This window comes from Camelus bactrianus, chromosome 11 (genome assembly GCF_048773025.1).
Source record: "Camelus bactrianus isolate YW-2024 breed Bactrian camel chromosome 11, ASM4877302v1, whole genome shotgun sequence".
NCBI classification, from domain to species: Eukaryota; Metazoa; Chordata; class Mammalia; order Artiodactyla; family Camelidae; genus Camelus; species Camelus bactrianus.
Window position 1 is genome coordinate 65,413,301 of NC_133549.1, and position 26,851 is coordinate 65,440,151.

The window sequence follows — 26,851 nt, forward strand, 5'->3', positions numbered from 1 at the left end:
GTTAAAACTTTGTCAAGTGTGAGTCTGTAGTCAATCTTGTTTTGTTTGACTCTTTCAGATTTTATGGTTAAGAAAATTACTTCTTGGATAACATAAAAGTAAACAAGTGAAAAAAAATAAAGTAAAATTTAAACATTAAAAAAAAATTCATTTCTCCATTCCTCCAGAGGAGGGCGCTTGGTGTTTGCAGTAAAATTTTAGTTTCATTTTTTTTTTTTAACTGCAGATTGGGAGTCCTCCTCTTGATCCTACAGAGCACTTTCTTCCCGAAGAAGAGAAACTAGCTGAACAAGAAAGATCAAAAAGGTGAGTAGGTCTAGAAATCAGCCCTCACAGGTATTTCCACGTAGTGTAGATAAGATAATTGCTCAAAAAAAAGCACAATGTTTTCTCTTTCAAGGCACTCAAAGGTTATAGAATGCAGATTCTGACATGGATTAAAACGTTCATTTGCCACTTCCTAGATATGTTACCTTATTCACATCGGAGGCTCAGTTTCCTTATCTGTCAAATAGATGTAATATACTCAACTTGAAAGGGTTGGTGGGAGAATCAAGATAAAGATAATGAAAGTTCCTTATAACTGTAAACTGTTATGCAAATATTTTTTCCTTCATAGATTTGAGAAGGTTTATACTCATAACCTGTATTACCTGGCTCAAGTCTACCAACATTTGGAAATGTTTGAGAAGGCTGCTCATTACTGCCATAGTACCCTAAAACGCCAGCTTGAGCACAATGCCTACCATCCTATGGAGTGGGCTATTAATGCTGCTACCTTGTCACAATTTTACATCAATAAGGTAAGCTTCTCAAAGTAGTTATCTAACAAAGTTACCAATATATAAAAATAGAACCAAAAGGACCTTGAAAACATCATGTTTTAAAAACAGATAGCTTGTATTTTGATGTAAACTGAACAGAAAAATGCTACCCAGTTTGCCAGAGTACTAAAGTTTGTAGCTTTAGTTGCATTGATCCTTTTGAATCTTACAGTAGTTTTATCACACCCCTAAAGTTTCATGTTGCCTAAGACCAATTCTTTTTTGATACAGGCAGACTATCTCAATTTATTTTAGTGAGATGTTACCTTAAGATGCAGATTTTATCTTGTAGATTTAACTTTATCTTTATGCAGTGGTGTAATCTGGTAACTGAGAATTTGTCTGAGGAAGTTGACTGTTAAATGTGGGCTTTGATAAAAGCATGTGATACATTTCAGTTATTCTTTAGAATTAACTCTTCTATAGTCAGTTTTCTATGTTGGGACTATCTCTGCTTAGTTCCAGAATTCCACATTGTTACATTTTTTTCTGGAGTATTACACAGGGACAGATTTGAGCTTCTTAGCTCTTAGTTTTCAAAATTGTTCAGAATCATTTTGGTGTACTCTTAATTGACCTTTTTATTCCTTTAGCCCTTAGAGTTTTTAGTGCTAAAACACTTTAATGCCACCTTTCTTAGCCAGATTTTCTATTAATCCTCAAGATTTCTCAGCAATAGAAATTACTTTTATTTGTATTTCTAACTCACAAGCCTATCTGAAATTTTGGTAATTCTTTGCTTATCAGAGTTCCTTCTTAGATATCTGGTTACCTGCTGCCATATCCTTACTGGGCCTTTATCCTTTCTAAGTATTTTGTTAGTGCTGGTTCTGTAAATGCGCCCTATGTTTAAAGTATTGTCCCACAGAATTTCATTCAGAAAAGCTATTAGCAGGAGAGAAAGGGCTGTGGTGACTGCAGCATCGCTTCTAGGACTTTGGTCTAAGATCAAGCGTGTAAGTAACGCTACTGCATATATCAGAGCACTCAGTTAAATCTAAATCTCATGAATCCATTTCATTGTGGTCATCATCAAATTGTTGCACTTTTTTTTTAGTAGCTCCTAGAGGCCCTTTGTTTAGCAACTTTAAAATTACATACTCACTGTGACTTTGATTAACACTTAAAACTCTATAGACTCTAATAGTACTAAGCTATCTAGATATTAATTTAAAGTATAATTAAAAATTTAAAGTTGTTAAGCATTGCTTATGTAGAGCATGCAGTAATTTTCATGAGTACCTCTCCAACCCTGTGCTTTTCTTCTTTTTTTTTACTGAAATGTTTTATAAGTTTTGTTACAACTAGTTAAGTTATATTGCAAAAAGAGATTTGAACCATATTTTTAAAAAATGTAATTGTCGTTTATATCACTGTCATCTTCATCTGGTTCCATGAGGTTTTGCTGCTTAGCAAGTCTCTACCTTGCAGGTGCTAAAGTCCCACATTTACCAGCCACCTAGAGGGCACAGGGCATTCACTGTTTTCTAACAGTGGTCGCTTGCAGATAGTCAATCTGGATAAAGCTGAAGTAATAATAATGGGTGAAGGGTTATAGAGCAGCAATTAAAACTTCTTTATGTAAACTAACTTTGTTTTGGTGTTGGAAGTTTAACACCAACATTTTGATCTATGGATACTGCTGGACTAATACTACACATGGTACCCAGCATTTCTCAAGATGGCTTCTGAATTTGCCATAATGGAGAGATACATTTAATGCTCAGACTTTAAAGTCAGAGTCAACCATTAAAAAAATCCTCTTGAAAAATCAGGTGTTACTATTTATGAAGTAGGCATATTTAATGAGGGTGGCTTCCAACTAAAAGTTGGACTTTAACTTTTTACTTCTGCTGGGTAGTCCTGTGACTTATGTAACAAATGCAAAGTGTTTAAGTAACAAGGAGATCTTCAGGTGTTTGAGAAATTAATACCATGCCCAGGTTTGAATTATGAAGTCTTCAACTCTGTTTGGTAAAGCAGTTCCATAAAGTTCATCTGTGGGAATCTGTTGACTTTAAAAGTTGGTGGGATACCTCATTATATGTAAATTCCACAGATTTTGGAAGACAGGAATCTATCAGAGTTTATCTTGTTTGTTTTTTGAATGCTAGGATGTCATAGTGATCTCTAAACTTAGAAGGACTGAGGCATTGAGTGTAGGATGACAGCCATTCTTGTATACAGTTTGATCACTGGAGGAGAGGTAACTTTCAATTAGCAGTTGTTTTTCAGCCAGTTTGGATTATTAAGAGTTTGAGGGCATTGTTATTTTAGTCTTTAAGGTAGCTTTTTAACCAGATAATATACTATAATATGTCTTATATACCTTCATGTTTAGTAACTATGCAGGGTCTTTAGTAGTGCTTTTTTTACCTGATTTTATAGTTTTTTCATATTAAAAGACTGTGCAACTATGTGTTGTAAATAAGCTGTGTGATAATTGCATTTATTATTTCCTCAACAGCAATGCTTTATGGAGGCCAGGCACTGTTTATCAGCTGCTAATGTCATTTTTGGTCAAACTGGAAAGATCCCAGCCACAGAAGACAGTAAGTATGATTGTGCATGTTTCATTATATAGCTTTTTAGAATCTTTTTATTTTGAAATCATTTTTTGCCTTATTTAAATTGAAATATAGTCAGTTACAATGTGTCAACTTCTGTTATACAGCACAATATCCCACTCATGCATGTATATACATGCATATATTTGTTTATATATTTTTTCTATAAGCGGTTATTACAAAATATTGCACACAGTTCCCTGTGCTATACAGAAGAAACTTTTTTTAAAATCTATTTTTATATATAGTGACTAATATTTGTAAATCTCAAACTCTCAAATTTATCCCTTGCCGCCCCCTATCCCTGGTATCCATAAGATTGTTTACTATGTCTGCAGGTCTGTTTCTGTTTTGTAGATTTCATATATGAGTGATATCATGTGATATTTTTCTTTCCCTTTCTGGCTTACTTCACTTAGAATGACATTCTCTAGGTCTATCATGTTGCTGCAAATGGGATCATTTTATTCTTTTTTATGGCTGAGTAGTATTCCATTGTATAAACATACAAGTTTCTTTATCTAGTCATCTGTCGATGGACATTTAGATTGCTTCCATGTCTTGGCTATTATAGTGCTGCTATGAACATTGGGGTGCATGTATCTTTTCACATTAGAGTTCCCTCTGGATATATACCCAGAAGTGGGATTGCTGGATCATATGGTAAGTCTATTTTTAGTTTTTTGGGGGGAATCTCCATACTGCTTTCCATAATGGCTGCACCAAACTATATTCTCACCAGCAGTGTAGGAGGGTTCTCTTTTCTCTACACCCTCTCCAGCATTTATTGTTCTTGGACTTTTGAATGATAGTCATTCTGACTGGTGTGAGGTGATACTTCATTCTTGTTTTGATTTGCATTTCTCTGATAATTAGCGATATTCAGCATTTTTTCATGTGCCTATTGGCCATTTATTTGTATGTCTTCATTGGAGAACTGCTTGTGATGTCTTCTGCCCATTTTTGAATTGGGTTTTTTGTTATTAAGTTGTATGAGCTGTTTATATATTCTGGAAATTAAGCCTTTGCCAGTCACATCATTTGCAAATATTTTCACCCATTCCATAGGTTGTTTTGTTTTGCTTATGGTTTCCTCTGCTGTGCTAAAGCTTGTAAGTTTAATTAGGTCCCATTTGTTTATTTTTGCTCTTAGTTCAATTGCCTGGGTAGACTGCTCTAGGAGAACATTGCTAAGATTTCTGTCAGAATGTTTCACCTATGTTTTCTTTTAGGAGATTTATTGTCTTGTCTCATTTAAGTCTTTAAGCCATTTTGAGTTTATTTTTGTGTAAGGAGTGAGGAAGTGTTCTGATGTCATTGATTTATGTGCTGCTATCCAGTTTTTCCATGAAATCATTTTAAACTTTAGAAAATTCAAGAACTACTATATGCCCTTTTATATCACCAATTTTTAGTATTTGCCTCATTTGCAGTCATTTTATTTTTCTTTCTGAACCATTTGAGAGACAATTGTATACATCAGGCTCCTTTACCGCTTAATACTTCAGTGTGTATTTCCTAAAAATAAAAGTATTTTCTTACATTATCATAGAACAGGAAATGTATCATTGCTATAGTTTTTATCTATAATTCTTACTTGTTTTAGTAGTTGTCCCCATAGTATCCTTTTAGCAATTTTTCTCTAGTACCAGAGTATCAGGATTGCATATTGCATTTAGTTGTCACATCTTTTTAGTCTTCTTTAATCTGGAACAGTTCCTCAGCCTTTCTCTTTAATCACACCGACAGTTTAAAAAAATACAAGCTAGTTATCTCATAGATTTCCACCAGTTGGTGTTTGATGTTTCCTTACACTAAGATTCACATTATACATTTTTGGTTGGAATAGTATATATGTGATGTCTCCAAATATCTATAGTGTTTAGTTTTACAAATCACAGTTAACACGTATATTTGAGAAAATCAAAACCACAAGGAGATATGTCAAACCTATTAGAGTGAAAGAAGTAAGTGTTGGTGAGGATGTGGAGAAGAGGGAATCCTGGTGCACTCTGGTGGAATGTAAATTGGTGCAGCCACTCTGGAAAACACTTGGCGATTCCACAAAAACTTAACAATAGAACTGCTGTGTGATCCAGCAATTCCATTTCTGGGTACAGTTGTCCCTCCTTGGTATCCATGGGAGATTGGTTCCAGGACCCCCCCCCCCCCAGGATACTAAAATCCACGAGTTCTCAAGCCCCTTATATGAAATGGTGTAGTATTTGCATATACCCAGTGTAAGTACTACATAAATAATTGGCAGCACAATCAAGTTTTGCTTTTTGAAACTTTCTGGAATTTAAAAAAATATTTTCAGTCCACAGTTGGCTGAATCTTTGGATGCAGAACCCTTGGATACTGAGGGCTGACTATTTATCCAAAGAAAATGAAAAAATTAACCTGCCAAGATATGTGCACCCCTCATTCATTGCAGTGTTATTTACAACACCCAGCATATGGAAGCAACCTGTGTCTGTCAATGAATGAATGGATAAAATGTGTGTGTATACACACACACACACACACACACACACACTGGAATATTCATCTATAAAAAGGAAATCTTTTAGAGGAAGGTACAAACTTTCAGTTATAAAATAATTAAGTCAGGGATATAATGTACAGCATGGTGACTATGGTTAATATTGTATTACTTATTTAAAAGTTGCTAAGAGAGTAGATCTTAACTAATTTTTTGTGATGAGGACTTTTAACTATAAATAATATAAACATATTGAATCATTAGCTTGTACATCTGTAACAAATGCTTTATGTCACTTATACCTCAATTTAAAAAAAGGTTGATACTTTCCATTATTGTAAAATCAGTAATATGCCTGCACAGGGCCCCTGAGCACTACACATTTTAGTAAGTTAATCAATCCAGTAACTTTTGGTTCCAAACCTTAAGGAAGTCAAGTACCCAAATCTATAAAGCCATTTCTGAAAAGATTAAGGACTTCATATATTCCTCTCTCTCTTGTTCCAAAGCACAGTCAGTTCTCATTTGTGGATTCCGTATTTTTGAATTTGCCTACTTGTTACGATTTACTTGTAACCTCAAAATCAGTACTCGAGGCGCCCCTCCAGTCATTTGCAGATGGTGACGAATTTGAGGTGCACATTCCCAGCTGAGGTTGAACAAGGCAATGCCCTCTGCCTTGTTTTTTCAGCTCTCATACTATAAACAAGTATCCTTTTTATGGTCTACTTAGTGCCACAATTTTCACATTTTTGTGCATTTTGTTGGTGATTTAATTGTTTAAAATGGCCCCCCAAGGGGAGTGTGGAAGTGCTATCTAGTGTTTCTAAGCACATGAAGGTTGTGATGCGCCTTCTGGAGAAAATACAGTGTTAGATAAGCTTCATTCAGGTACACGTTACTGTGCTGTTGGCCATGAGTTCAATGTTAATATATAATTGACTCATTAAAGGTGTCTTTAAATGGAAACATATGTAAAATTAGGTTACATATTGGTCTGTTGATGAAAATGTGACCAGAAGCTTATCAGAACCTAACCTGTATTTCTACCAGGAGTGATGTTTTAGCACTTCCTAATCCAGTTTTCACAGCAACTTTATAGAATATAATGACTAGGAACAATGAGAATCAATTGTACATTGTTTCCTTATAAGAGAACCCACGTGGAAAGCTTTACTGTTTGGGATTAAAAATCACTTTTTCTACTGAATTGAATGTTCATCTGAAGGAGACGCTTCAACCAACTGGTGACTTACATCACTGCTGTGCTTCCATGTTGCTTGGGAGGCGAGCAGCTTGATTCACTCCCTGTAGAGCTGGGCAGCACCTGCTGACTTGGCATTGGTGTCACACCCGTGTTGATGGAAAAAGGAAGGTTACAGAGGTAGAGGAAAGTACACAGTGAATAACAATACTGCATTAAATTTAACATGATGAAAATGTTAGTTCATATTATGAAGGATTTTTTTAAATACTAGTGAAAATCGAAATAATTTAAACCATGAAGAATTTAAAAATTTCTTTGTAAAAAGGAATTCCTTCCACAGACGTAACATTACTATTTTGGTAAAACTGGACATGGGACTTGTTATGAAATTAAATAATTGGCCCTTCATTAAACCACCGCCATCATTCTGAACATTTTTTTGCACGATACTTTCCATTCAGGGCTGCTTTTTCCCCTTCCCTGTGTATATATTTATTGAGGTACAGTCAGTTTACAATATTGTGTCAGTTTCTGGTGTACAGCTTCAGTCATACATGAACATACATACTCATTTTAATTCATGAGAAATCCATTTCAATTTGGATTCTACTAAATTGGAATTTGACAAATTGGTTAGGAGCTACACTAAACTTCACCTTGTTCAACACTGTTTCTTCCTTAATGGGGACTTCAGCATAGGCAAGGTTATAAAAGCAAATGTTTAAACAGAAAAAACTGCTTTCAACCACCTCTTAAGAATCCATGTATAGACAGGAATTACAGAATTCTTATGTTAAAGTAGGTATTCTAAAAACCTATATGAATAATCCTTTTATTAATCTAATTTGATTAATAATGGTGTTGATCACCCACATGTACCAGATCCTGTTCTAAGGGCATCATCTCATTAAATCATCCTAGCAGCACAGTCAGTAACTGTTGTTACTACACTTTCAATGGGGAAACTGAGCACAGAGTTGTTCAGCAGCTTGCCCAGGGTCACACCGATAGGGGCAAAGCTGGCACTCAAACCAAGCAGGATGGTTCCAAGTCTGTTCTAGGTCTGTAATTAGTAACTCCACTGCTTGGGCTGAATGACCACTGACCTGACCTCTGCTGGCTTGATATGTGAAAGTTGCTCTCAGGAGTTGGATGGGGGACTCTGCATCCTTGGGAAGGCTCAGGACAGATAAAAATCAAACCCACAGTATTAAGTGTGGGAACAAGTCTGAAAATCATGATAATGAGCATTGGTTTATGATAAGGTACTTGAAATATCTAAGGCATGCATTCTTAATAGGAGTGAAAATTGTTTCTTGGAAAGTGAAAAATATTAGTTATTACAGTGATTTGTAGAAAAAAAAATCTTGCCATTTTTGACAGTATGGATTGGTATCATGATAAGTGAACTCAGAAAAAGGCAAATACTGTGTGATTTCACTTACATGTGGAATCTAACAAAAACAAACCCAAAAAACAGAACTCATGGATACAGAGAACCCACTGGTGGTTGCCAAAGGTGGGTGGGCAAAATATGTGAAGGGGATCATAAAATTAGTAAGTCATGGGGATGTAATGTACAGCATGGTAACTACAGTTAATATATTGCATGTTTTTAATTTGCTAACAGTAGATTTTAAGTTCTTATAAGAAAAAATGTTTAACTATGTATAGTGACAGATGCTAACTAGATAATTGTGGTCATTTTGTAATATATAAAAAATATCAAATCATTTCCTACCTTTACCAGTGAGCTTTTTTATTTTGTAATTTTCTTATTTCTAGTTGTGATCTTTTCTTTTTTACCTAGAGAAGTTTCTTTAACATTTGTTGAAAAGCTAGTTTGGTAGTGCTGAATTCTCAGCTTTTGCTTGTCTGTGAAGCTTTGGATCTCTCCGTCAAATCTGAACAAGATTTGCTGGATATTCTTGGTTGTAGGTTTTTTCCCTTTTATCACCTTAAATATATTGTGCCATTCCCTTCTGGCCTGCAGAGTTTCTGCTGAAAAATCCACTGATAACCTTATGGGAGTTCCCTTGTTATGTTATTGGTTGCTTTTCTTTGGTGCTTTTATGTTGTTTACCTGAAACTAATATGTTATGTCCATTTTCTCAATTTATCACAAAACTGTTAGATGACTAATAGTTTAAATGACAGTTTATCATTATGGATAAGAATAGAGGCTATGATGAATTAGAAGAATGTACATTATCAAATTAAATAGTTTTTTCCCTTTATTAACATTGAATTGTAGATTGGTTGAAGTCTAAAAGGCACTTGTCTTAAAAATTAATAAAAACTAAACCTTCAAGAGATCAGCAACCTAAAGCAATCATCTCTATGAATATAGACTGCTCTACGAAAACCTCACGGTAACTGCAAACAGAAATCTGTAATTGATACACACAAAAAAGGAAAAGGAATCCAAACATTTAACACCAAAGATGGTCACCAAATTATGAGAACAAAAGAGGAAAGGGGAAAAAAAGGACCTACAAAAACAAGTCCAAAACAATTAAAATGGCAATAAGAACATACATATTGATAATTACCTTAAATGTAAATGGATTAAATGCTCCACCAAAAGATACAGACTGGCTGAATGGATACAAAAACAAGGCCCGTATATTTCTGCCTACAAGAGACTCACTTCAGTGCTACGTGACATGCAGAGATTGCAAGTGAAGGGATGAAAAAGGTATTCCACGGAAATCAAAAGATAGTTAGAGTAGCAATACTTACATCAGACAAAATAGACTTTAAAATAAAGACTGTTACAAGAGACAAAGGACACCAAATAATGATCAAAGGATCAATCCAAGAAAAAGATATAACTTAATCTCCAATGATATATCATTTTTATGCTTCAAAATAGAAAGCTAAAAAGACAATGTCCACCATTTTAAAAATGCTTTTATTGAGCAGGATCATATTGTTGGCTAAAGTATTTGTTGACAATTATTTGGCAGTATATATCAAAAACATTTAAAATGTTGTAAGCTCTGACCTAGTAAATTCCACTTCTAGGAATCTCTCCTAAGGAAATAATCCAAAATCCACACAGATTTATGCACACAGATCTTCCTGTTTATAGAATTGTTTGTAATAGAGGAATTGGAAACAATGCCTAGTATTAGAAGAATGATTAGATAACATATGGAACATTATTAAAAATTGTATATAATGTTATATGTAAAAATGATATTAGGACAACCTACAGAATGGGAGAAAATATTTGCAAATGATGTGACTGACAAAGGCTTAATTTCCAGAATATATAAGCTCATACAACTTAATAACAAAAAAAGAAATAACCCAATCCAAAAATGGGCAGAAGACCTAACAAGCAATTTTCAATGACGATATACAAGTGGCCAATAGGCACACGAAAAAATGTTCAATATTGCTAATTACCAGAGAAATGCAAAGCAGAACTACAATGAGGTATCACCTCACGCCAGTCAGAATGGCCAACATTCAAAAGTCCATGAATGATAAACGCTGGAGAGGGTGTGGAGAAAAAGGAACCCTCCTCCACTGCTGGTGGGAATATAGTTTGGTGCAGTCATTATGGAAAACTATGGAGATTCCTCAAAAAAATTAAAAATAGACTTACCATATGATCCAGCAATCCCGCACCTGGGTATGTATCTAGAGGGAGCTCTAATGTGAAAAGATACATGCACCCCAGTGTTCATAGCAGCACTATATATAATAGCCAAGACATGGAAGCAATCTAAATGTCCATCAACAGATGACTAGATAAAGAAACTTGTATATTTATACAATGGAATACTACTCAGCCATAAGAATAAAATGATGCCATTTACAACAACATGGATGGACCTAGAGAATGTCATTCTAAGTGAAGTAAGCCAGAAAGAGAAAGAAAAATACCACGTGATATCACTCATATGTGGAATCTAAAAAAAAAAACAAACCTATGAACTCATCTACAAAACAGCAACAGACTTGCAGATATAGTAAGCAATCTTACAGTTACTGGAGGAAAGGGGTGGGAATGGGTAAATTTGGGAGTTTGAGATTTGCAGATGTTAGCCACTATATATAAAAACAGATTTTTAAAAAGCTTCTGTATAGCACAGGGAACTATATGCAGTATCTTGTAATAAACTTTAATGAAAAAGAATATGAAAACAAATATATGTATGTGAATGCATGACTGGGACATTGTGCTGTACACCAGAAACTGACAGTTTAACTGACTACTTCAGTTAAAAAAAAATTAAAATAAAACACTGATAGTAGGGGGAGGACATAGCTCAAATGGTAGAGCCCATGCATTAGGTCCTGGTTTCAATCCCCAGTACCTCTTCTAAAAATAAACAAACACTAATTACCCACCCCCAAGAAATAAAAATGCTAAAGAGTTGATAATGATATGGGTAACATGTTAGTGGTATAATATATGAAGAAAAAGCTATACAGGCATACCTCATTTTATTGTACTTAACTGATTTTTTTTTTTTTTTTAAATACAAATTGAAGGCTTGTGGCAACCCTGCATTGAGAGATTGATCAGCACCATTCTCCCAGCAGCATTTGCTCACTTCATGTTTGTCACATTTTGGTAATTCTCCCTGTATTTCAAACTTTCATCATTGTTATTATTTGTTGTTGTTGTTGTTATGGTGACCTGAGATCAGTGATCTTTGATCTTACTTTTGAAATTGTTCCAGGGCACCACAAATTGTGTTCATATAGGATGACAAACTTAATTGGTAAATCTTGTGTGTGTTCTGACTACTGTACTGACCGGTTCTTTTCCCATGTCTTCCACCCTCTCCTCGGGCCTCCCTATTTCTTGAGACAACAATATTGAAGTTAAGTCAATTAACAACCCTACAGTACCTCTAAATGTTCAAAGGAAGAGTTGCCTGTCTCTCACTTTATATCAAAAGCAAGAAATGATTACACTTAGCGAGGAAGGCACATTGAAAGCCCAGATAGGCCAAAGGATACTCCGTCTCGCTCCATTTAGCCACGTTGTGAGTGCAAAGGGAAAGTTCTTGAAGAAATTTAAATTGCTACTCCAGTGAACACATGAATGGTAAGAAAGCAAACAGCCTTAACACTGATATGGAAAAAGTTTTAGGGGTCTAGATAGGAGCTCAAACCAGCCACAACAGTCCCTTAAGCCAAAGGCTCATCTAGAGCAAGGCCCTAACTTTCTTCAATTCTGTGAAGGCTGAGGGAGGTGAGGAAGCTGCAGAAGACAAGTTTGAAGCCAGTAGAGGTTGGTCCATGAGGTTTAAGGAAAGAAGTCATCTCCATAACAGGAGTGCAAGGTGAAACAGCCAGTGTAGGTGCAGAAGCTGCAGCAATTTACCCGTAGCTTTAGCTACGATTGTTAATGAAGGTGGTTGCACTTAACCAATTTTCAGTGCAGGTGAAACAGCCTTCGATTGGAAGATGCCATCTAGGACTTCAGTAGTTAGAGAAGAGAATCACTTCCTGGCTTCAAAGCTTAAAAGGACAGGCTGACTCTCTTGTTAGGGGCTAATGCAGCTGGTGACTTGAAATTGAAGCTAATGCTCATTTACCATCTGGAAAATCCTGGAGTCCTTAACAGTTATGCTGATTATGCTGTTATGCGCTGCCTGTGCTCTATAAACAGAACAACAAAGCCTGGATGTCACCACTTCTGTTTACAATGTGGTTTACTCATGTTAAGCCCACTGTTGAGACTACTGCCCCCCCCCAAAAAAACTACTATTAAAATATTACTGCTCATTGACAGTGCAGCTGGCTCACCCGAGAGCTCTGACAGGGAGGCACAGTGGGAGTAATGTTTTCGTGCTTGCTAACACAATGTCCATTCTGCAGCCTATGGATCAAGGGGTAATTTGGACTTTTAAGTCTTATTGAAGAAATAAATCATAAGACTGTCACTGCCGTAAAGTGATTCCCCTGACAGATCTGAGTGAAGTAAATTGAAAACCTTCTGGGAAGGATTCACTATTCTAGATGCCATTTGGGAAGAGGTCAAAAATACCAACATTAAGAGGAGTTTGGAAGAAGTTGACTCCAACCCTCAGGGATGACTTTGAGGGGTTCAGGACTTCAGTGGGGGAAGCAACTGCAGATGTGGCTGAAATAGCATGAGAACTAAAATTAGAAGTGGAGTCTGAAGATGTCACTGAGTTGCTGCAATCTCAAGAGAAAACTAGAACAGGTGAGGAGTTGTTTCTTACGGATGAGCAAAGAAAGTGGTTTCTTGAGATGGAATCTGTTCCTGGGGAAGGTGCTGTGAAGATCATTGAAATAACAAAGGATTAAGAATATTATATAAAACTTAGCTGATAAAGCAGTGACAGGGTTTGAGAGGACTGACTCCAATTTTGAAAGAAGTTCTACTGTGGGCAAAATGCTATCAAACAGTATTGCATGCTACAGAGCAGTCATTCATGAAAGGAAGAGACCCTCGATGCAGCAGACTTCACTGTGTCTTATTTTAAGAAATTGCTACAGACACCCTAACCTTCAGCAACCACCACCCTGATCAGCCAGCAGCCGTCAGCATGGAGGCAAGACCCACCAACCAGCAAAAAGGTTATTATGCCTCTGAAGCCTCATATGATGATTAGCACTTTAAGCAATAAATTATTTTTAATTAAGATATGTACATTTTTAAGATTTAACGCTATTGTATGCTTAAAACAGTAGAGTATAATAAACATAACTTTTGTGTGCAATGGGACACCAGAAATTCATGTGGCTTCCTTTACTGCGATATTTGCTTTCTATGCAGTGGTCTGGAACCAAACCTGCACCGTCTGAGGTATATCTGTATTCAGAATTTAATATACATGGTGACCTTAGTTTTTACCTACAGGTAATACATAAAAAACTAGAAAGAAACATGGAAATAATAGTGAGTGCCTCTGAAAGGTAGGAATTTGGGGTGTGTTTTTTTCTCACTGCTTCAGTGAGGACCTGTTTTATAATCAGGAAAAAGTGATATAAAAAAGAATGCAGTACACAAATAGAAAATTACAGTTGTAACCATTAACTTACACAAATCACACTGTGTCGTTTTAGCTACTGACGCTGATGGAGATGTGCCAGAGCTTTATCATCAAAGAAAAGGGGAAATAGCACGATGCTGGATCAAATACTGTCTGACTCTCATGCAGAACGCCCAGCTTTCCATGCAGGTAATACAGTCAGAAGTGGTCTTTTCCTTCTTAAATGAGAAGGATGTGAGTAAAAGCTTAACGTGGGGATTATGCTCACTGGGCTCACTGCATGTGCCTTATTCAGGGTGTGCAGAATGCTCTCATAAATATTTCTTGCTCTCCCCATCTCTGCCTTTTCAAATCTTACTCATCAGTCAAAGCCTGTCTCAGATAACACCTCTTCCTTGAAGACTTTCCTTTGGATGGAGCATAAGCTCTGGGAGAGGTGGAGTCTGCATCATATTCATGTCATGTAATTATCTCCAGACATAATATGCCCTCCACTGCAGATATCACCTCCCTCCTTTAAGCTCAATAGAACCCTTCCTAAGGCACTTAGATTATCCCTATTCATGGTCTTATCTTATTCCTTTACCTCTTTATAGACTATAAGTGACTTGATGGCAGAAAATAATTCTTACTAAATCTTTATATACTTTGTACAGTATGTAAATATGTATTTTGATAAAAATTAGTTTAAATATATCTGGAAACAGCCCTGCTACTTTTTAGCTGTGTATTCATGGCAATTTACTTTTCTGTGCCTCAATTTCCTCACAGGAAGGAGAGAGGTAATAATAGTACTGATTTACTAGTGTTGCTGTGAGGGTTAAATCTAAAGGGCTCAGAAAAGTGTCTGAGACAGATCTAGTCCTCAATAAATGTTAATTGTCATCATCAGTATCATCATTACTACTAATCCATACTTAATGAATTCTAGTTCCTAACCACCAAAGGGGAAAATTAGTCATTTGGATGCCAAATACCAAGTGTAGATACAGAGGAGACTTTCCTGGAGGAGTTGTCACGCTGCTTCTCTGTTTGCATGCATTAAAGTATAATCATTTTTACTAGTGAAGAATACAGACTTTTGTGAAACTACTAAACAAAATAAAACCAAAGAAACCACAAACCCCAAAAGCATGGGTTTTTCAAAGGTGAGAGCATTTTAGAGGTAGACAGTAAAGATGAGGCATATTTGGAAAAGAAAGGAAGTGGGGAGAAAAACTGGGGAGTTTTATGTCTTAGAGAAGCTGCAGCCAGGAAAATCCATCAGCTTTCTTCTGTTCAGAAAGCAGTCTAGAAAGCATGTAAATAAACAAGCAGCCAGGAAGCAGAAAAACAAGATTTAGAGAATTAAGGCCTGCACTTGAAGTAATTATGTCAGCAAAAATACACTGTGGTTTAACTCTTACCCTTTTTTAGCTGATGTTTTCCAGAATGGGCACTAGAATTTATCACCTGGTTATTTTTAACTCAGATAGTTCCCATGCTATTAAATTACTGAGATTTTCCTTAATCTGGCTTTGTTACTTAAACTTCATGCTTTGATCATCTGTTTATCTGAAAAGCCTTCTTCAGTTTAAACTTAACATATACAGATTTAAGTATTTATTTATGCCAGCTCTGTACTAGTCATTGTACTATGATGAACAAAAATAGACCTGGTTTATGTGATCCCTATCAAATTACCCAGGACTTTTTTCACAGAACTAGAACAAATAATCCTAAAAGTTATATGGAATCACAAAAGACCCAGAATTGCCAAAGTATTACTGAAGAAAAAGAATGAAGCTGGAGGAATAACCCTCCTAGACTTCAGACAGTACTACAGAGCTACAGTAATCAAAATAGCATGGTATTGGTACAAAAACAGACATGGATCAATAGAACAGAATACAGATCCCAGAAGTAAATCCACAACCTTTAGTCAATTAATTTTTGACAAAGGTTGCAAAAACATACAATGGAATAAAGACAATCTCTTCAGCAAATGGTGTTGGGAAAACTGGACAGCTCATGTAAATCAGTAAAGTTAGAATACTCCCTCACACCATAAAAAATAAACTCAAAATGGCTTAAAGATTTAAACATAAGAAAAGACACTATAAACCTCTTAGAAGAAAACACAGGCAAAACATTATCTGACAAATCTCAGCAATGTTCTCCTAGGGCAGTCTACACAAGCAGTAGGAATAAAAGCAAAAATAAACAAATGAGACCTAATTAAATGTATAGACTTTTGCATAGCAAAGGAAACCATAAGCAAAACAAAAAAACAACCTACAGAATGGGGAAAAATATTTACAAAAGATGAGACTGACAAGGGCTTAATGCCCAGAATATATAAGCAGCTCATACCACTTAAGAAAAAAACAACCCAATCCAAAATTGGGCAGAACACTTCTCCAGTGAAGACATACAAATGGCCAACAGGCACATGAAAAAAGCTCAATATCACTAATTATCAGAGAAATGCAAATCAAAACTACAATGAGGTATCACCTCACACCAGTCAGAATGGCCATTATTCAAAAGTCCATGAATGATAAATGCTGGAGAGGGTGTGGTGAAAAGGGAGGCCTCTTACACTGAGGGGAATGTACTTTGATGCAGCCATTATGGAAAACAGTATGGAGATTCCTCAAAAAACTGAAAATAGACCTACCATATGATCCAGCAATCCCTCTCCTGGGCATATATCCAGAGGGAACCTTAATTCAAGAAGATACATGCACCCCAATGTTCATAGCAGCACTATTTACAATAGCCAAGACATGGAAACAACCTAAATGTCCATTGACAGATGACTGGACAAAGAAGCTGTTGTATGTTTCTACATTGGAATACTACTAAGCCATAAAAAAGAATAAAATAATGCCATTTGCGGCAACATGGATGGACCTAGAGATCATCATTTTGAGTGAAGGAAGCCAGAAAGAGAAAGAAAAATACCATGACATATGTAGAACCTAAAAAATATATATATATATATATATGACAAATGAATTTATTAACAAAACAGACTCAGACATAGAAAACAATCTTATGTTTACCAGGGTTGGGGGAGGGATAAATTGGGAGTTTGAGATTTGCAGATACTAACTACTATATATAAAATAAACAAGTTCCTTCTGTAGAGCACAGGGAACTATATTGAATATCTTGTAGTAACTTATGGTTAAAAAGAGTATGAAAATGAATCTATGTACCTATGTGCTGTACACCAGAAATTGACACATTGTAAACTGACAATATTTCAATAAAAAAATATATATATATAAATGAAAAAGACTTCTTTTTTCTTACTTCATATGAAAGTGCAACTTTGATATATTCCACCAAGGAGACACACATGATATGAGAAGTCATAACAGGAGGAAGTAACATCTGAAGGCGGCTTACAGAATGAGTAGGAGTTACCTAGGCTGAAGAAAAAGAAGGCGCAGCATTCCAAGATCCTGAAGCAGCATGTTTTAAAGTTCTGAGGCCTAGGGAGCTTGGGGTTAGAGGGGGTGGAACAAAGGCCTGGGGGCTGGAGCAGTGAGAGAGCAGGTGCTGAATAGAGAGTTAGGAAGGGGCTAGAACAGGCAGGGTCTACAGTGAATGGACACCTTGAAGGGGTTTTAGCTGATCAGTTAGGTAGCAGGATGGAGAACTAATTGAGGGGGAGCAAGAGTGGATGAGGGAGACTGGTTAGAAAACCACTGGAACAGTCCAGGTGAGATGTGAAGGGAGCTTGCTCTAGGATGGTGGCAGAAGAGATGGAGGAAAAAGGAGTGGATTTAAGAGGTATTTCAGAGGCAAGATATAAAGGACTTGGTGAGATACTGGAAGTGTAGGGTAAAGGGGAGAGAAGGGGGGCCTCTCAAGGATGAGTCCTCAGCTTCTGGCTGTCCAGATTGATGGGGTGTCCTTCACTAAGAGAACACAGGAGTAGGAACCTGTTCGCTGAAGAGTAAGAGTTCCATCGTGGACGTGTTGAGGATGAGGTGTCTTTGAGCCTTCCGAGAGATGTCATAGGGAGCTGTAGTTACGGGTCTGGAGCTTGAGACGAGGGGTCTGGCTGTACCTATAGATTGGAGTTGTCCCCCAGGGGTGGCAGCTGCAGCCCTGGGTATGGATGGAGTCACCTGTGGGGGGCAGTACTGTCCGATAGAAACAGAACTACATATGTAGCTGGTGATTCTGAGTTTTCTAGGGGCTGTGTTAGAAAAGGAAAAGAGGTGAAATTAAATTTATATTTAACTGAGAATGTTTTTTAAAATTGTCATTTCTGTGTGTCAACGATACTAAAAAGTTATTGAGCTGTTTTAAATTGTTTTTCTACTAAGTTTTGGGAATTGGGTCTATATTATTTTACACAGACTGATCACATCTCAGTTTGGACATTTCAAATGCTCAGTAGCTATCCACATGGAGCAGATGGCTACTGTTTTGAATACAGGTCTAGAGAGACAACACCAAATGAAAAGTGGGATTGAGGGATCTGATGTTTAATTTTATTGTCCAGGAAGAAGAGAATAAGCTTACTCTATTTTTTAACCATCTTGGCTCCTTTCACCACCACCTCCACCCCCCAGGTGGGAGGAAATAACTTGAAGGTAGATTTAACTGCCTTCATTTTAGTGTCTTTAAGAGACCTAGAGCATTTCTCTGTAACGTATTTCACTAAATAACTTATCTTAGGCTGCGCTCCCTTCTAAGACAAGCCGCTTTCTGTCCATGGAATGTGTATCTCTAAATAAACTTGCTTGACTTGTCATAGCATGAATGTTATATTGTTAATGGCATTTCTGTGCAGTATTTTTAGCATGTAGGTTACAGTCTTACTCTGTTAAAATACTATTAATAATGTATTACATGTATACAACAATTGACAGCTCTTACTGTTCTTTCATACACATTTATCTGAGGGGTACTGTAGATGAGTTCACACCCCAACGAGGAAGTAATAAGCAGTTTATCTTACTTTTCCCTAGTTTTTCATTTTTAATATAATTGGAATATAATTGAAAAGTTTTAAAGGATGTTTAAGATTATAACACCTCCCTCAACCAGGCTGGAAGAGGGCTTTCTTGTCTTTACTCTTACATTCGCTTTAGTAGTGACAGCAGGAGACCGGTGTCCTCCTTAAGCATAATTTCTTTCTTTCTTCCTTTCTTTCAGGACAACATAGGAGAGCTTGATCTCGATAAACAATCTGAACTTAGAGCTTTAAGGAAAAAAGAACTAGATGAGGAAGAAAGCGTTAGGAAAAAAGCTGTGCAGTTTGGAACTGGTGAACTGTGTGATGCCATCTCTGCAGTGGAAGAGAAAGTGAGCTACTTGAGACCTTTAGATTTTGAAGAAGCCAGAGAGCTTTTCTTGACGGGTCAGCACTATGTCTTTGAGGCAAAAGAGTTCTTTCAGATTGATGGTTATGTCACTGACCATATTGAAGTTGTCCAAGACCACAGTGCTCTATTTAAGGTGCTTGCATTCTTTGAAACTGACATGGAGAGACGGTGCAAGATGCATAAACGTAGAATAGCCATGCTAGAGCCCCTGATTGTGGACCTGAATCCACAGTATTATCTGCTGGTCAATAGACAGATTCAGTTTGAAATTGCACATGCTTACTATGATATGATGGATTTGAAGGTGGCCATAGCCGACAAGCTGAGGGACCCTGATTCACACATCGTAAAAAAAATAAATAATCTTAATAAGTCAGCACTGAAGTACTACCAGCTCTTCTTAGACTCTCTGAGAGACCCAAATAAAGTATTTCCTGAGCACATAGGGGAAGATGTGCTTCGCCCGGCCATGTTAGCTAAGTTTCGAGTTGCCCGTCTCTATGGCAAAATCATCACTGCAGATCCCAAGAAAGAGCTAGAAAATTTGGCAACATCACTGGAACATTACAAATTTATTGTTGATTACTGTGAGAAGCATCCTGAAGCTGCCCAGGAAATAGAAGTTGAGCTAGAACTTAGTAAAGAGATGGTGAGTCTTCTTCCAACAAAAATGGAGAGATTCAGAACCAAGATGGCCCTGACTTAATGATCCTTGTTTTTAATGACAGAAACTGTGCAATACGGAAGAGACCTTCTTTTTCGCCTTTAGTGAAACAGGTCCCATTCCATTGTGATATTTACCTTTATAACCGGATGAGAGCAGTTTGATCTTGAGATAGACCAGTTGAGCCTTTGCTAGGACCTTCACCTAATAATTTATACCTAATTATGTAAATAAACTGTCTTGTTAAAGTGACACGTGATTGGTATGTTAGATTGCTTGTTTCCTATTTAAATATAAACCTTTTCTGCCTCAGTTTCTAAAAGTAGGTTCTTTGTTGGCTAATACTTGATGGATTCGCTAAGGAAAATGCTGGGGGTATATCTGGCAGACAAGCTGTTACTATATTAAAATTGAAAAAGTAACTTCTTATAGTTATTCTTCCCAAAATCTTTCCTTTCTGAAAATATTAAAAAACTAAGTTACGTTGTAAAGTATTGTAATTTGTCTCATTATAGAGGAAAAAGGCCTTGCTGGAAATATAGTAAATTGACTTGTTTCACTAATAAAAGCTTTCATTTGTTTTGTTTCCTTGTAAGAATTGGCTTATTTTTGATGCTTCAAAAGGTATTCCCTTATTTGAAGCCAGAGAAGAATGTTTCTTTCGTAACACTGCACAGAGAGAAAGCATTAAAATCTCACTCACTAGGGGTGGGGGAGTGGGAGGCACAAAGTATCGGGTGTGAGATAGGCTCAGGGGTGTGTTGCCCAACACGGGGAATGTGGACAATATTTTGCAATAACTCAATAGAAAGTAACCTTTAAAATTTGTATAAAATTATTTAAAAATCTCATTCATTGAATATACTTAGTGTGATACTGCTCTGTGCCAGGAAAACCTTATTGGCTGAGGTTTCTCAGAGGATACTTACATCTAGAAACATTTAAACACTGTTGAAAAAAGATATGCACTTCATAATAGCATTGCTGATGTAAGTTAGTCATTTGAAGAGATGTAGAATTTATATGGAGTCCTAATCCAGTGCCAAAATCCAGACCAGTTATAAAATCTGATACAGAGAATAGCTCTGTATGTTGGCTTCAGAAGGCTTAGGATTAGGTCAAGTCTAAGATTCTGTAACGTTTATATATGTGGTAAATAAATATGCTTTTCCTTGGAAATCAGTTTACCAGGAAAAAAAAATCTGAGTACAAAAGCAATGTGTAATTCCCTCAATATTTAATATTTATTAAATGTCTAATGTGGGTCAGGCACTGTTCTCGCTTTTCCAAGCTTAGAGGATGCAATAATGAGCAAGATCAACAAGGCTCTGGTCTCGGGGAACAAGTAAATAAGCAGATGCTTTCAGGTCATGAATGCTATTAAGAAAGGAACCAGAGTGCTAGGTTAACATTTAATAAGAAGAGATGCTACTTCAGCAACAGTGATCTGAAAGGCCTCTGGAGAAGGTAGGAGGTGACAGAGTTGAGAACTAAATAAGCAAAAAAGGACAGCAAAGTAAAGATTCCTTGGTAGAGCATCCCAGAGAATGCTAGGCCCTCAGGCCGGACCAAACTTAGGAAAGGCCTGTGTGGCTGGAGCAGATGAGGTGGGAGTAAGACGGGATGGGGCAGATGGAGAGGACTTTGTAGCTGAGGGAAAAGGAGTCTGGGTTTTATTCTAGGTATAGTGGGAAACTTTTGCAGGATTTTAAAAAGGGGAATGACATGACCTGATTGGCATTTTAAAGAAATGGCTCTGGCTCCTAAGAGGAGAATAGATTATAGGGAGAAGGCGGAGACACCAGAGGGGAAACAGGGAGACAAGCTAGGTTCTATTAAGATTAATCTAAGTGATTTGGACTAGGGTGATGGAGTAGGGATGGAGAGAAGTGGAGTCATAGGACAGGCTGGAGGATTACATGGAAGGCGCGAGGGGAAAAGAAGAACCAAGGGACGTATTAAGTTGAAGTTTGCAGGAGAAGCACATTTCTGTGAGGGAGATGTGCGGTTAGAATCAAGAGTTCCAATTAGGTCCCTGAGTTTAGGATGTTATGCCGCCTGAGATGAAATGATTGCTAACACCATCCTTTGCTCAGACTTTAAAAGGAAAATGAAGAGGCTCCGAGGAGGCCAAGAAGGGAGGGAGGTTTCTTGGGGAGAGTGAGATGGCTCTGCATCACAGCTACTCTCATTTCTTCCACTCTTTTGAGAACTGATTCTAGAACAAATCCCCGTTATAAGCCTTTCTTGATTATGGCCATTTTGCTCTCAACCTCATTCAACTTGCCAATTTTATAGTCATTCATTTGCTTAAGAAATACTGAGCTCTTTCTTTGTGCTAGTTACTGTACTCAGCTCTAGAACATGTTCTGTAAGACACAGCCTCTTCAGACACTAATGAACTCATCTACGAAACAGAAACAGACTCACAGACATAGTCAACAAACTTATTACCAGGGGAAAGCAGGTGGGAAGGGATAAATTTAGGAGTTTGAGATTTGCATATGTTAGCCACTATTTATAAAAATAGATTAAAAAAACAAATTTCTTCTTACAGCACAGGGAACTATATTCAATATCTTGTATTAACCTTTAATGAAAAAGAACATGAAGACAAATGTATGTATCTGCATAACTGGGACATTGTGCTGTACACCAGAAACTGACACACTGTAACTGTGCCTCAAAAAAAAAAAAGCCTCTTCAATCTTGATAGCTTTTCGTCTCCCCAACTGCATTCTTCAACTTGAGTTCAAAAGATAAAATTCAAGTATAACAGGCAGTGATCTTAAAACCAGTCTTTATCCTAATAACCATCAACATACAACAGCCATTTGTCATTTGCTTTCTGTAGTGACTTCATAGTTTAAGACCTTTTCTTCTGTTATCAGCAGAAAATCTCACTAGTGGCTTTGCAGTCACGCACTTTATTCACATGGCCTATTTCACAAACTGCTTTCCCTGAGTGCAGCGTCCCAGTGCCTTCTGAGACCTCATTGCTTCTCTGGGTTAGTAGTTCTCAACCTTTTTGGCCTCAAAGCCCCTTTGTACTTAAAATTGAGGATGCCAAAGAGTTTTTGTTTATATAGGTTATATCTTTCTATGTGTACCCTATTTGAAATTCAATTTAAGAACATAACTTTAACAGTTTTTGTTAATAAACCCATTAGATTTAAACAATTTTGGGAAAAAATTATTTTCCAAAAGAAGTGGCATATTTTACACTTTGCAGACATTTTTCATGTCTAGCTTAATAGAAAGTGGTTGATTCTCATAACTAGTGTGATATAACATGCCATGTAGCCTTTGGAAAACTGCACTTTGCATTTGGGGGAGTGACAATGAAAAAGATAATGTCATCTTCTTATGAAGATAGTTTCATGGGATCTCCTGCCCACTCTGAGGCTCCCTGGATCCCATCCCCCACCCCCCTCCTTAAGAACTGCTGCCCTAGCCTCTCCTGTGCTGGGCATGGTGCAGAGTGGATGACGCTGAGGGTTAGTTTAGGAAACTAACGTGGCTGCAGTGGCTGATCTAGGTCTCCATCCAAAGAAAAAAACTGCCTCTATTATTTAGTACCCATTGGTTTTCACTAAGGTCTAGAGTCATGGCAATGTCATGTCTCTCACTGTAATTTCATCATGAAATAAATATGGTTTCTTAGCAATGCTGGATTCTTTCATACCTTTCTATCTGCTTGAACCCTGTCAAATCTGCTGCTTTGTTGTTTTCATCCCTATTACTATAGAATCACTCAAGAGTAATAAAGGCTCTCCCTTACCTAGACAGTTGGTTCATTATTCTGGGCTAATTTTGCAAAATCTTACATGAAATATGTATACCCACAACCCTCAGAAGTGTTGTCAACGTGAAAATTTGGGCTAGAATCAGTGACCTAGCGGAGCCAAAATTATTTTAGATAGCTTTTTCTTCTTTTCCTTCCCCCTAAAACCAGGAATTGGGATGAAAGCTACATACTGAACTAATAGAAAGTGGGTTTTTTTGGCAAGGCGGGGTAATTGGTATGTGTGTGTTTACTTATGTACTGGGGATTGAACCCAGGACCTCGTGCATGCTAAGCACCTGCTCTGTCACTGAGCTTTACCCCCCCCCCAAAAAAAAAAGTGGGGTTTTGGGATACAAAAGTCCTTGCCATTTTCTTTCAGTCTTGCAAGATGTAGACAATAGGCTAAAAGCAGCATTCCTTCAACAGGTATATGTTGAAACCTGTACGGAAGACTGCACATTACCTGTCAATCCTGAGCAGTTATCTGAGGAAGCACTGAAATTTGTATATGCACGTTAGGGTCCTCCAGGTGGTGCAAGCTATCTTTTGGGGGAAATCCTGGTTATTAAGGACAGGTTTGTTTAAATGCCATTCTCCTTTCTTTGCTGTTATTCTCAGGGGCCTGCACTGAGTGAGGGAGAGACTTTTCTCCTTTCCTCATGGTTGCCTGTAACTCAGTGGAGGTCTCTGGGTGACCTACATCTTGTTCATCTCTGTTCCTCCCATCACAGCCCGAGCCAGTGCTGTTACTTTCCCCCCAAATCATGTGAGAGGAAGGGCTTGATAGATTTTGTATTTTCCTTTTTTTGTTTTTATTTTTGCCTAGGAAATAGCCATGTCCACATTTCAAATGCAGTTTTTGTTTTGGCCAATTAAATTATTATACTTGGGGGTTGGCAAACTTTAAAGGGCCGGATGATAGATATTTTAGACTTTTCGGGCCATGTAGTCCATTGCAACTATTCAGTGCTGCTGTGAAAACAGCTGTAAACAATACGGAAATGAACATGGCTGGGTTACAATAAAAATGTGCCCACAACACAGGCGGCAGGCTGGATTTGGCCTGTGGGCATTGTTTGCCAACTCTTGCTTTTTACTGGTTTACTTTTGGAGTTTCTTTATACCTTATATATCAAATATACTTATAAAAGCTAATGTTATTGAGCATGAGCTAATCTATTCCAGGCCCCCTGCTAAGTACTTTATATGCGTTGTTTCATGTAATTGTCTCGAAAACTTTGAAATAGAAACTATTATCCTCCTTTCACAGGATGTGAAACTGAGGCTCAGAGAGCTTCAGTGACTTGTCCAAGGTCACATAGCTAGTAAAGGGCAAGGCTGTTTGAAATAAGATCAATATGAATATCTTTTACAAAGTTAGCAAGCTGCTAACTTTGGTTCTATCCATATTAGTTTAAGTGGACTTAGGAAAGAACAACTCCATTGATAGATAAATGGATAATGAAGATGTGGTATATATTGAGATAGATACACACACACACACACACACGACAATGAAATATTATTCAGCCACGAAGAGAATGAAATCTTGCCATTTGCAACATAGGTGGACCCAGAGAGTATTTTGCTAAGTGACAAAAGTCCGACAGAGAAAGACAAATACTGCATGATTTCACTTACATGTGGAATCTAAAAACAAACAAAACAGAAACAGACTCAGAACAGACTGGTGACCACCAGAGGGGTTGGGCAAAATAGGTGAAGGGGATTAACAGGTACAAACTTTCAGTTATAAAATGAGCAAGTCACAGGGGTGTAATGTAAGCACAGGGTGTATCATCAATAGTATTACTTACAGACAGTAACTGTATGGTGACAGATGGTTACTACACTTCTCCAGGTGACCATTTCATAATGTATATAAATGTCAAATCACTATGCTGTACACTTGAAACTAATATTGTATATCAAATATACTTCAATAAAACATTTTTTGGGGGGAGGAGGTAATCAGATTTACTTATTTTTTTAAATGGAGGTATTGGGGATTGAACCTGGACCTTGTGCATGTGCTCTACCACTGAGCTATACCCTCCCCCCAACAATTAAAACATTTTTAAAGGGACAATTACATCTAAAGTAAAATTTGCTGACAAGTCATTAAGCCAGGAAGAAGCTATAAGGGAAAATTAACCTAAAATCATACATTGTCCAAATCATAATTATAGCTATTATATATACATAGATTTTTTAAATTGTCCATTTTGTAGCTAAGTGGCTATTGTAGTATTTCCAAACTTTTCATAACGACCTGCATTGCATGTATGTTTTTGATTATCACAATTAATTACTAATCATGAGATATGAAGATAGAGAACTCAAATATGTTAGGGCGGTGATATTTTTTAAATGACCCAGTGTACACAGATGCATTTGTAGTGTACGTGTCAGTACACAAATGGGCCTTTTAGTCATTTTGCACTCCAGAGATCTGTAATTGTTTGGGGGAAAAATCAGTTGGGGGTGCTTAATATTCATTTAGGTTGTTTTCATCATTGCTTTTATTATTTTTCAACTTAGAATGGGAAAAAAATTAAGAAAGCAGCCAGGAGCTATGTGACAAGGAGAAATCCCAGAGAAAGTACAGGTTTCATAAAGTGTCACCCACTTAACCCATACCACCCATATAATCCAACCAGATTCTTTAAGCCAGTAATTGCTCAGGGACGTCATGACCCAGTATTTATATAACAGACAGGAAAGATAGGAAAGCCTTATACATGCTCTATCTGAAAGTTGGATTCAAAAATACGGTTAATAAAAACCAACCAGAGAACCTGCTGGATGCTAAGTTTCTGGACGTGACAAGGCCTGCAGCAGCCGCACAGCAACTCCCTCAGTACAGAGCTCTGCACCCCAACTTCCTTCTGCGTTATCGCCCTCACTTATCCTCCACTGCTTATCTTAATCACTTTGCCTTTCCTGTTACCACCCTAAGTCAGGTTTTCTTATCAAGAGACTCATCACCCTTCAGAGT

The 26,851-nt window shown here is 37.1% G+C and overlaps 1 protein-coding gene across 1 annotated transcript in view; it reads left to right on the forward strand.

Moving 5' to 3' along the window:
* KIFBP (kinesin family binding protein) overlaps positions 1 to 20,664 on the forward strand; it is a 36,617-nt gene extending 15,953 nt beyond the window's left edge. Inside the window, exons 3-7 of the mRNA XM_010951672.3 lie at positions 227 to 306; positions 620 to 803; positions 3,292 to 3,376; positions 14,146 to 14,261; positions 19,233 to 20,664. Of these exons, the coding sequence (XP_010949974.1) occupies positions 227 to 306; positions 620 to 803; positions 3,292 to 3,376; positions 14,146 to 14,261; positions 19,233 to 20,108 (1,341 nt within the window). The 3' untranslated portion in view covers positions 20,109 to 20,664. The remainder of the gene's footprint in view (positions 1 to 226; positions 307 to 619; positions 804 to 3,291; positions 3,377 to 14,145; positions 14,262 to 19,232) is intronic.
* Positions 20,665 to 26,851: the final 6,187 nt, after the last annotated feature.